Source organism: Leuciscus leuciscus, assembly GCF_965113295.1.
Source record: "Leuciscus leuciscus genome assembly, chromosome: 24".
In the NCBI taxonomy this organism is placed as follows: Eukaryota; Metazoa; Chordata; class Actinopteri; order Cypriniformes; family Leuciscidae; genus Leuciscus; species Leuciscus leuciscus.
Window position 1 is genome coordinate 30738558 of NC_138723.1, and position 13547 is coordinate 30752104.

A 13547-nucleotide genomic window follows, 5' to 3' on the forward strand; every position below is an offset into this window, starting at 1 on the left:
CCGCTCGTGTCTTCCGGAGGTCACATGTCTCGAGCTGTGAACGCCTGCATGGGTTTGGTTTCTTCCTCGGCCAGGGCTGATAAAGTCAGCACAACTGTACCCTGGGATAGTTACGTCTGTGTGAAACAGTTGATCCGTGATCCGTACGGATCGGCTCCCACGGTTCGGCACACGTGATTCGCGGATTAACTGCTAAATTGAACCATCATAGAGTGAAAGTTTATCATGTGGACGTGTTTTGTCTTGCCAATTTACACATTCAAACTATTTTAAACGCAGAAGAAGAGGCGAAACTCGGGACTTATGCGTTATCTGTGCGCACAACCGTACACACACACACACACAGAGAGAGAGAGAGAGAGAGAGAGAGAGTGTGTGTTTCAGATAGAGCTCGAACACAGTATTGATTCCTCATTCCCGTTTCCTTGCCCTTGATCAGACACACACACACACACAATTATGTCTAAATACCCTCAACATCTCTGCAAGTGTTCTCTCGGTTCTGTCATGAGTGAACAGTGGAGAAAGAAACCGGATGTGTGTCAGTTTATACGCTCTTAAAGTGACAGTAGCCTAATATTCCTGCTGTGGTCCGTGTCATTAATGTTAATAAAACAACAAAATACAGCTTTAACAAAGATAAAACTATAATTTCTACAGTGAACAAATAGTGTTGTTTTACATTTAGGCTTAATTATTCATTTCTGCACCTCAATGCAACTGTTAGACTTTGTAACTTTTAGTCTTCATCTCTGCTTGTAATTTGTGTGTTTGTTCTTACTTTATTACTGACCGTTCACTTGTTTTTAATAATGTTTGAACTTTATAAGTTAGGCAAGTAGTTTTTGATGTGGTATCGAAGAACTTCAAGTGAGCTTTAAATAATAAATGAAAAGCAAAGTCCCCCCCCCCCCCCCCCCCAAAATATATATATATTTATTTAAATTTTTTTTGCTGATCTGAAAAATGATCCGATCCGTGGCTCAAAAACCGTAAATGATCCGAACCGTGAATTTTGTGATCCGTTGCATCACTAGAAATAACCATATTTCTGCAGCTGCTCGTCAAATCTAACAGATGATCCTATTCTTTTAATCAGAGAAATGAATCACAGAGAGCGATTACACTGAGGACTGACGTAAGCCGCTCGGAGAGAAAGCACACATCCGTCTCTCGTCTGCTGGTGTCACATCTGGCTGAGTTTGTTCACACTTGTACGTTCACCTCAGACGATGAAGAGCCGGGAGAGCGGCTCATGTTCATCATTAGCTCGAACTGTTCGTTGTTCTCCGTGTCCCGAGACCGCCTGACCCGACAACATCAGTTTTCTTTTGAACATGCAAAAACCGAAGTTTATGCTAATAAACTGTGCTAATACGTTACATTAATATAATGCATTAGGTAACATGAACTAACAAAGCGTTAAAGTCCCCCTGTAGTCAATCATTTTATCCCTTAAAACTCATCTTTAATCACCAAAATCACATATTTAAACGTTTTTTTCCTTGAAAAGAATCATGCCTTAAAATATATTGAATGTAACTCGACACCCTCGCCTCATTTAGTATGCGCGGTTCTATGAATATGCAAATTCACCCCGCCTCCACTCACTCACTCAGCTCAGAGATCCACTGGTTGACGATCACACGTTGATCTGATTGGTTACAAGGTAGTTTGTGACGTCAGAAACACCAGCGATTTCAAAGCGTGTTTTTGAGACTGTCTTTGGTTCACTGCAGTTTTAAGGAGGAAATACTCAGCAATGCTGTCGACTTATGAATTTACACATGGTTTGTCTTAAAGCATATTAAAAACACCACATAGACACATAAACTACATTAAAAGCTTGACTTTCACCACAGGGGGACTTTAAGTTTCTAAATCTCTTCTTAAGATTTGAACTTGCCAACTCAGTTCATATTGTATCAACATGGTACCTTGAAAACACACCTTGCATTCATTCCTGGAAGTTGCATATTTGTCTATGATTATATTTGTTTGCTTTGATAAGAGTTGAAGTGAACAGAGATGGCAGGTGGATCTGAACTCCGCTTGCCCTCACATTTGGCTTCAGTTACAGCACATTTTCTGCCTAAGAGAGCAAACGATCTCTTCAGTGTTGAAGAGGATCCGGTGTGTGTGAAATCTGCAGTGTGTGATGTTTATCATGCTGTTAGTGATGACAGATGATGGACGTTTCTCAAGCTCGCGCTGGTAATCAGGCCTGGAAACCCGAGCCGGCCTCTGAACAGGATTCTGGGACGAAGGGGCCTGGATACGTCTTGTCAACGATAATCAGGACGTTTTCTTTATGCCCTTCTTCTAGCAAGCGTGACCTCGTGTGTGTGTGTGTGTGTGTGTGTGTGTCTGGCGCGAGACGAACCCCAGGACTCCTCTGAATAGAAACAGGGCTGTGTTGTGCTCCTGAAACACAAGAAGGTGTCGGGCCGGATGTTTCACGCCGTGAACGCGGATCTATATCCAGTTGATTTGCACTAATTGTTGATGTGTTATAGATGTCAGTTACGTGTGCTGATGTTTAATGGGGTTTTCCGGTTCAGGTTTCAGGTTCTCGAGTCTTTAACTCGAAGGCTCCTATAAAGGCTCAAATATTTGGTAACACTTTACTTAAAGCCTTTATATATTATACATTATAAAAGTATTTTTAATGCATTAATTATGAACCTTATTGCATGATCTCATGAAAAATTGTAACCACTGTTATAATACATTATAATACTTATATATTCATTGTTAAACAGTATAATGCATTGAAACGCATGACAAACAATCAGTTTTAGAAGCATCTGCAAATATTACAATGCATTTTAACTTTGGTTACAATTATTTATAATGAGATATAATGCATAATAACGTACATTATGAATACCTTTATAATGCATTATACATAAAGGCTTCAAGTAAAGTGTTACCATTTTTTTTCTCTCAATATTTATGTTGAAATAATGACAAAGCTGCTTATTTTATTAACACAAACTGAGAGAGATGTTAAATTTATCAACCACAATTAATTTTGTGGCTTTGCAATAAGGTCCCATTGGTAATTCATTAATTAACATTAACTAACTATGAGCTATACTTAAATAATGTATTCATCTTTATTAAAATTACTTAATAAAAATGCAATACATTTTTAGTTCATGTTAGCTCACAGATGTATTAGTAAATGTTGAAATTAACATTAAGATTAATGCACTCTTTAGAAGTATTTTTCATTGTTAGTTCATGTTAACTAATGTTGACAAATAGAACGTTTTTGTAAAGTGTTACTGATTATTTTAATACATAAGATTCATTATTTTATTTTATTATTTTGTTTTATTTCCGTCATCCCTCGGCCAAGAATGAAGTTTCCTAAGGCTCCTGACTGAGAAGCTCTGCTTTACTATTATTTTAGTGATTAGAAAAACATGCGTTTTCCTTTACAGTAACATACAGTGATGAATCGTACGGTAACATACAGCGATGAATCGTACGGTAACATACAGCGATGAATCGTACGGTAACATACAGCGATGAATCGTACGGTAACATACAGCGATGAATCGTACGGTAACATACAGCGATGAATCGTACGGTAACATACAGAGATGAATCGTACGGTAACATACAGAGATGAATCGTACGGTAACATACAGAGATGAATCGTACGGTAACATACAGCGATGAATCGTACGGTAACATACAGAGATGAATCGTACAGCAACATACAGTGATGAATCGTACAGTAACATACAGTGATGAATCGTACAGCAACATACAGTGATGAATCGTACAGTAACATACAGTGATGAATCGTACAGTAACATACAGAGATGAATCGTACGGTAACATACAGCGATGAATCGTACGGTAACATACAGAGATGAATCGTACAGCAACATACAGTGATGAATCGTACGGTAACATACAGAGATGAATCGTACAGCAACATACAGTGATGAATCGTACAGTAACATACAGTGATGAATCGTACAGTAACATACAGTGATGAATCGTACAGCAACATACAGTGATGAATCGTACAGTAACATACAGTGATGAATCGTACAGCAACATACAGTGATGAATCGTACAGTAACATACAGTGATGAATTGTACAGTAACATACAGTGATGAATCGTACAGTAACATACAGAGATGAATCGTACAGTAACATACAGTGATGAATCGTACAGTAACACAGTGATGAATCGTACGGTAACACAGCGATTAATCGTACGGTAACATACAGCGATGAATTGTACGGTAACATACAGAGATGAATTGTACGGTAACATGCAGCGATGAATCGTACGGTAACACACAGAGATGAATCGTACGGTAACATACAGTGATGAATCGTACGGTAACATACAGTGATGAATCGTACGGTAACATACAGTGATGAATCGTACGGTAACATACAGTGATGAATCGTACGGTAACATACAGTGATCATACAGTGATGAATCGTACGGTAACATACAGTGATGAATCGTACAGTAACACAGTGATCATACAGTGATGAATCGTACAGTAACATACAGTGATGAATTGTACAGTAACATACAGTGATGAATCGTACAGTAACATACAGAGATGAATCGTACAGTAACATACAGTGATGAATCGTACAGTAACATACAGTGATGAATCGTACAGTAACATACAGAGATGAATCGTACAGTAACATACAGAGATGAATCGTACAGTAACATACAGTGATCATACAGTGATGAATCGTACAGTAACATACAGTGATCATACAGTGATGAATCGTACAGTAACATACAGTGATCATACAGTGATGAATCGTACTGTAACATACAGTGATCATACAGTGATGAATCGTACAGAAACATACAGTGATGAATCGTACAGTAACATACAGTGATGAATTGTACAGTAACATACAGTGATGAATCGTACAGTAACATACAGAGATGAATCGTACAGTAACATACAGTGATGAATCGTACAGTAACATACACTGATGAATCGTACAGTAACATACAGTGATGAATCGTACAGTAACATACAGTGATGAATTGTACAGTAACATACAGAGATGAATCGTACAGTAACATACAGTGATGAATCGTACAGTAACATACAGTGATGAATTGTACAGTAACATACAGTGATGAATCGTACAGTAACATACAGAGATGAATCGTACAGTAACATACAGTGATGAATCGTACAGTAACATACACTGATGAATCGTACAGTAACATACACTGATGAATCGTACAGTAACATACAGTGATGAATCGTACACTGTAAGACCAGAGATAGTTAATAACATCAGTTGTCTTTCAGGTTCATTGTCTTAGACACTTGACAGACGTTACGAGGAGCGCCGGGACGTCCTTCGTTTCGAGTGACACAACTTTCCCAGACATGTTGTGATTTAATTAAGCTTGGCCCTAGTGAATGCTGGGTAATCAGCAGAGTCACGCTTCACCGGCCGCGCGAGCAGGTGGAGAAACGCTGATAAACACCCACAATTATGCAGAAGTAAATTGGTTTGGCAAAGAGCGTCGTGGCGAGGACGGTTCAGGAACACGTAATGGTGTGTGTGAAGCCGCGTTATCTGCTCGTTCCAGGTCCATGACTTCCTCTGTGAGTGTTCGAACGTACAAACACACTTCAGCTTCCCTTCTTTGACTCCGTCTCTCTGCTGATATTTCTGTTCCTTGTTTTTTTCCATCCGTCTCTCACTTTTGTGTGAGTGTGTGAATCATGTGGTTCCTTCATGTCCTCAGGTCGTGTTTCGGCACTTTTTTTTGCTTCTCCATCCATAAACCGGCTATAGTTTCCATCACTCTTCATTTGTTTTAATTGAGCGGGGCTAGTTGTCACGACTCCAATGAAAACCTCTCATGGTGGGTTTATTTTTGCAAGCCAGTTTCTGTGAAGACTCAAACTGTGATGTTTTGCCTGCAAAAAAGAAGCCCTATTGAACGTTTCCACTGTTACCAACCAGGAAAAAGAGTTCACAAATTATGCGAGTTCATTATTTACTCACCATTATGTCATACCAAACACTATTTTCCCACAAAAAACACATGGTTTGTGGAATCACTCATGTCTGGAGCAGAAACGCTGCAGGACGACTTGAGATTTGATCACATCACATTAAACGCATACTAGAGCTGCACGATTAATCGTTAAAAGATCACGATCTTGATTCAAACACACATGCAATCTCTTCCTAAATGACAACGATTCGCCTGTGTCTATTAAACCTTTGACAAAGCATAGTGAAACATTCAGATCTGCGTTTGCGCTGCCGCTGATGTAGAGAGAGACGTTATCATGTATGAAACGGCTTCACAAACAGTCTTTTCAGCCACTTTTTGTTACAGATATTCAGATTATCACAGAAAAACTGGGATAAAAGATTATAGTTCATATATATACACTGACGTCTACTGTAGCGATCAAAATAGAGAAAACCACCTTTAAAAAGTAACTTGACTCTTCAAATAAGGATTGTATCAGTTACATCGTTACACCAGTAGGTGGCGACAAGTGACTGTTAAAAAATGTATTTGTCGCTGAATCATTCATTCAAGAGATTTGTTCAAAAACAGTGATTCATCCAGTAATGAAACAAGTGAAGTCTTTTTGAGTGAGTCATTGAATCATTCATTCAAGAGATTTGTTCAAAAACAGTGATTCATCTAGTAATGAAACAAGTGAAGTCTTTATGAGTGAGTCATTGAATCATTAATTCAAGACATTTGTTCAAAAACGCAGATTCATCCAGTAATGAAACAAGTGAAGTCTTTATGAGTCATTCATTGAATCATTCATTCAAGAAATTTGTTCAAAAACAGTGATTCATCTTGTAATGAAACAAGTGAAGTCTTTATGAGTGAGTCATTGAATCATTAATTCAAGAGATTTGTTCAAAAGCGCTGATTCATCTAGTAATGAAACAAGTGAAGTCTTTATGAGTGAGTCATTGAATCATTCACTCAACCCGATAAAAAAAAATTAAAATCTGATTAAATGACATGCTATTTTGCGGAGTTGTCCGTCTGTTCAGAATCATTATCTTTATTTGAAACATAAAAATCATGATTCTTAATTCATCCAGAATCGTGCAGCTCTAACACATTCTTATTTAAACAATAATTAGTGGTCATTGCAGAGCATCACTATTACTATCTCGCATACTTCTTCCTTTCGTACAAATGTTGATATATAACTCATCCCGCACCGTTGTCGTGACAACACTGCTATGACTTTTATAAGCGATCGGGCGTAGAATTTTCGTCCAACCGGCAAGAAATTCCTTAGAATTAACATTGGACAGAACTTTGTGACATCATATCATTGCCTTAATTATTATAATTGAATGTTCTAGATGCTTGAAATTACATAGATGAGCACTGATAGAGAAAACAAGCATTCATGCTAGTGGACACTGCACTTAAACCTTTTGTTTTTGAGATATTGACATGTGACAACTTGCCCCAGTCTCCCTGACTGGTGATTTATTGATTTTCTCTTTTCATTTGAACCATCATTTCAGATACTTTCGCTTCACAGTGTAGCCTGTGTGATGTAAATGAGTCAGTGCTAGCGTTCACAGAAGACAGTGTCGTGGTTTGGAAGCAGTTTAGATGTTTTCGCAGCTTCAGGTTCTTTGAAGCCGTTTCTTCAGCTCTAGGTTTGTGGACTTTGGCACTCGTGTTACGAAGCAAATTCTAACCAGACCAAAACCATGAAGAAAAAAAAAAGTCATGATGACTTGAAATAAAATAAACATTAGCTAAAATAAAAAATATGTGAAAGGTTATTTTGTTTCAGCTAGTTGCCAAGGCAGCTTTTCTCATTTTCATTTAGTTTAACTTGATGTACTAAAATAACTCAAAACAAAAACTTAAAGTCCCCCTGTGGTGAAAATCAAGCTTTTAATGTTGTTTATGCGTCTATGTGGTGTTTTTAATGCGCTTTAAGACAAACCATGTGTAAATTCATAAGTCGACACCATTGCTGAGTATTTTCTCCTTAAAACTGCAGTGAACCAAAGACAGTCTCAAAAACACGCTTTGAAATCGCTGGTGTTTCTGACGTCACAAACTACCTTGTAACCAATCAGATCAACGTGTGATCGTCAACCAGTGGATCTCTGAGCTGAGTGAGTGAGTGGAGGCGGGGCTCATTTGCATATTCATTGAACCGCGCATACTAAATGAGGGTGTCGAGTTACATTCAAGATATTTTAAGGCATGAAGAATTTTTTTTTAAAGGAAAAAACTTTATATATGTAATTATGGTGATCAAAGATGAGTTTTAAGGGATAAAATTGACTACAGGGTGACTTTAATAAAAGTTATATAGACATATTTATATATTATATCAATGATACTGACCCTGATGGATTTTCTCTTCTGCTAGAGCCGTTCAGTCAGAGGGTTTGCCTGACATTGTGAAATGAGAAATATATTTTGATGAATCATAGACGCTTTGGTCATGTATTGAGTTCATATTGTGCTGCGTCATCATGTGTTTCATGACCCGAGGCTGTGATGTTCTGGTCAGATTGCTCTGTTCTTCATGGTTTGTGACATTGAGGACACTCAAACTGGTATTGATCAGACTAATGGAGCTCAGAAACCTCTCGCTCGGGCTTTAAACACACTGGAGTCTGTGTCAGACTCACCGAGATGCTCTCAAAGTCCTGCTGACTTCGGCTTATAGGAGAAATCTTTAAATAAGATTATATTTAATTCATGTGTGTGTATTTTTTTATTTTTTTTATTTATGATTTTATTGAATCTATTTCATTTATTTCACTTGATTTATTATTTTAATTATATTTAATTCATTGTATTTTCCCCATTGAGATCCTATGACTGAATTAATTAATTAATTAATATATATTTAATTTCATCTGTTTATTTAATTAAATTTATATTTATTTGGTTTAATTATATTTAATTCTATTTAACTCATTATAATTTTCCCCATTGAGATCATGTGTTTATTTCATCTTTTTAATTTATTTCATTTGATTTTTTTCAATTATTTTAATGGTCAAGTCAAGTCAAGTTTATTTGTATAGCGCTTTTCACAATACAGATTGCATCAAAGCAGCTTCACAGTATTAAATTTAAATAATACAACAAAGTTTGTTTCAAGAGGAATTTATTGATTGATAAAATTAAATTAAATATCCCCAAAATATCCCCAACTGAGCAAGCCAAAGGCAACAGTGGCAAGGAACCGAAAAACTCCATCAAGTGACCTAATGGTGTCCTAAAACTCCATCAGGTGCCTTAATGGAGAAAAAAAAAAAAACCTTGGGAGAACCCAGGCTCAGTCGGGGGCCAGTTCTCCTCTGGCATTGGATAGAGGCCGGATTGTAGTTTGAACTGTAGGATTATATGAATGCCTGGCTGAAGAGATGCGACTTTAATCTAGTTTTAAACTGGGAGAGCGAGTCTGAGCAACGAACAGTATCAGGAAGACTATTCCAGAGTTTTGGAGCCAAATGTGAAAATGCTCTCCCTCCTTTGGTGGTTCTGGATATCCTAGGTATGACCAAAAGCCTTGAATTTAGTGATCTCAAAGAGCGCGATGGATTATAGGGCGATAGAAGATCCGTTAAATAGACTGGAGCTAAGCCGTTTAGGGCTTTATAAGTCAGTAGCAATACCTTGTAATTAATACGGAACTTTATAGGTAACCAATGCAGTGATGATAAAATCGGTGTTATATGATCATATTTTCTTGATCTCGTAAGAACTCTAGCGGCGGCATTTTGGACTAACTGTAGCTTGTTTATTGAGGATGCAGGACAACCAGCTAATAAAGCATTACAGTAATCCAGTCTCGAGGTCATGAATGCATGAACTAACTTTTCTGCATCAGAAACTGATAGCATATTACGTAGCTTAGCAATGTTTCTAAGGTGGAAAAAGGCTGTTTTTGTAACATAAGAAATATGATTTTCAAAAGACAGGTTGCAATCGAGTATAACACCCAGGTCTTTTACTGTAGAGGATAAAGTAACAGGACATCCTATGATGTTAAAGTTGTATTGTGCGAGGTTTTGTGGGCGGTTTTTTGAACCGATAAGTATTACCTCTGTCTTGTCTGGATTTAATAAAAGAAAATTACGCGTCATCCAATCTTTTATATCTTTAACACACTCTGTCAATTTGGAAAATGTAGCGTTTTCATCCGGCCGTGATGAAATATATATTTGAGTGTCATCAGCATAACAATGGAAACTAATTCCATGTTTCCTTATAATATTTCCAAGTGGCATCATATATATTGAAAATAACAGAGGGCCTAATACAGATCCCTGCGGCACTCCATAGTTTACTGGAGTTATGATCGATTTTTCTCCATTTAAATAGACAAAATGGTAGCGGTCAGATAGGTAAGATATAATGGTCTTTAATTCATTTTTCCCCATTGAGATCCTATGAGTAAATGTATTTATTTATTTATTTAATCTGTTTTTCATTCATTTCATTTTATTTTAATTATATTTATATAACATATTGAAATATTAAATATATTTAATTCATATTTCATCAAAAATTTCCCCACATGAGTGATTTATTTATTTATCATCTGTTTGTTTCATTTGATTTATTTTAATGAAATTTCATTCATTGTAATTTTCCCCAATTTTTTATTTGTTTAATTTATTTTCATAAGTTTTAGATTTTTTATTTATTTACATTTTTATGATTTTATTTTTTTTGTAGTTTGTTACAGCTCTTCACTATCCTGCAAATAAAAAAGTGACAAAAACCGATAGATTTGAAATCTATTAGTGTAGTGTGTCTGCAGTGTCTGTTCATTAGATCACACACTCTTATGTAACTCGGGTGAGGAGACAGGAGCTCTAGAAGAGGCTCTCAGCTTTAAAAGGTTTAGGTTTATCCACTCGTTCTCAGTGCTTGTGTTGATGTTTAACATGAGAGACGGGATGAAGGATGGCAGCGCATCAGAAAGCCCTGGTCTGAGTGACACTTCCAGGAATGAAGTGGTTTCAGAGTCGAGTGTGATGTTGTTTTTCGCTGGTTCTGCAGATGAAAACCTCATGGCCTGCAGACGTCGGGGTGTGAAAGCTCTTTATGGGTATTAATGGAGCGCAGGTCTCGTTCTGAGACGTGTTGAAAGGTCCTCCTCCTAATGTACTTTCTCTAATGAAGACTTCAGACGACGCAAACTCTGAATCAACATCCACCAATGCTATATTTTCTAAATGTCATAATCAAAATAATGTTAAAAATAAGTATTCATTACTTCAATGAGCTCATTATATCTGCATTAAATTATTACATTGTTTAAATTAATACATTCACTGTGATTTTGAATATGTATGTTTCTGAAATACATAACTTAGACAGTTTCCTCTGATCACTGTAATTTATAATGTGGACTCGAGCACTTTCTGTAAAGCTTCTTTGAAATGATGTGTATTGTGAAAATAACCGTGAACTGAATTAATGTGTAGTTGTGTTCTGTTCCAGGTCCACACCAAGTTCCACTGTCGTCAGGCTCACGCTCCCGGGTCGGACACGTCTTGCCTCTCGTTCTCCTATGACGGAGTGACTCTGGCGTCTCGAGGAGGTGAGAGGCTGAGATATACTGATACTGTACATATGAGCTCTTTATATAATCTGAAAACACAGAGAAAACGCGTTAAGACAAGGAATAACGTTCTTTGGCATATATACAATGTTTATATATATATATATATATATATATATAAATTAATGTATGTGTGTGTAAGTACAGAATTTAATTACATTTAAAAATTTTACATTAATTATATTATTTATCTAATTGTTTATAATAAAACTTTTTTAAGTGTATTTGTTTTATTTATGAATTTTATTAATATATACTGTATACATTTTTTTAAAACATGACATATATTATACACACACATTTTAAATTAATTTTATTAATTTTATTATTTTTATATTTATCTAATCGTTTAATAATATACAGTGTGTGTGTGTGTGTGTATATATATATATATATATATATATATATACGGTATATATATACATTTCTATATATATATATATATATATAAGGTTAAAAGTTTTTGTTTTTATATATATATATATATATATATATATATATTAAAATGTTTCATGTTATTTGGATAAAATCACGCTTTGTGTTTGTGTTGAGCATATTCTCACATATTCAATATATTCTAGCATTTAAAACATTTAAATTCTATTTTTAGCATTTAAAACCCACATAATAATTTTTTTTTTTTTTTTTCATACATTTAAAAGTGCTATATGTAAGAATTTTCATGCATTAATCGCTTTTTTATTGCCACTGTGTGAACAGCTTGTAATGACACTTAAACGATGAGACCTCTTCAGGTTGTCTATGAACGCCTGTAGATGTTTTGTGTGAAGGATATGTCCAGGAAAATCCAAAAGGATGTGACGGTTTCGCAAAATATCATAACAGTATAATTTGAATGACCTCATCTCTGGACATGATGGCGGGATGCTCATTAACAGTATATCAATGCAAATACATTTTAGTCTACATGGTCAGATATACTGCTTGTGTGATATTATTCATAATTTATAAAAATTATTCATACCATGAAATAAGATTTCATTCATACCGCTCACCCCTATCCTGTCCTGACAACTGAATATGTGGGTTTTAAATGCTAAAATATATTGAATATGTGGGAATATGGTGGACACAAACACAAAGCGTGATTGTCTCCAGATAATGGAGGTCTTGTCTCACCGTGACCTCTGACCCCGGCATGGAAATGACCCGTGTGTGTGAAGGCAATCACACTTTGAATGGTGTTAGTCAGCACGTGTCTGGAGATCCCATCAGAGTCACGATTCTCCGACTCATCCCGACGGACAATGACAGATTCAGGAAAGCACCTTCTGACATCATGGGATCATGTGATGTCATTTTCCAACCCTTGTTGTGTGTGTGTGTGTTTTCAGGAGACGACACGCTAAAGACGTGGGACATTCGGAGCTTCAGGAAGCCTCTCGGACAAGTTACTGGATTGACCTCCTTCTTTCCCATGTAAATGGAAACTTCCATAAACAGACGCAGCATTTACACCCTGAACACTTCTGCAAATAATGTTATGAAAATTAGTTGTTTATTGTTTACAGATTGTGTGTCCTGACATCAGTCTGATCGATCTCTATTCTTAGCCAACATATTTAGAAAATATTAATATTATGATTTAATATAATTTAATATAATATAATATAATATAACATAATTTAACATAACATAATATAATCTAACATAATATAATATAATTTAATATTTAACATAATATAATTTGATATAATTTAACATAATATAATATAACATAATTTAACATAACATAATATAATTTAACATAACATAATATAACTTAACATAATATCATTTAACATAATATAATATAATCTAACATAATATAATAATTATTTAACATAATATAATTAACAATGTAATTTAACATAATTTAACTTAATATAATATAATTTGATATAATTTAA

The 13547-nt window shown here is 35.6% G+C and overlaps 1 protein-coding gene across 4 annotated transcripts in view; it reads left to right on the forward strand.

The window, feature by feature from the left end:
• wdr70 (WD repeat domain 70) overlaps nucleotides 1–13547 on the forward strand; it is an 82753-nt gene that overhangs the window by 37704 nt on the left and 31502 nt on the right. For all 4 annotated transcript variants that reach the window (XM_082158648.1, XM_082158647.1, XM_082158650.1 and 1 more), the window contains exons 11-12: nucleotides 11517–11616; nucleotides 12993–13077. In XM_082158648.1, coding sequence (XP_082014774.1) covers nucleotides 11517–11616; nucleotides 12993–13077 — 185 coding nt within the window. The remainder of the gene's footprint in view (nucleotides 1–11516; nucleotides 11617–12992; nucleotides 13078–13547) is intronic.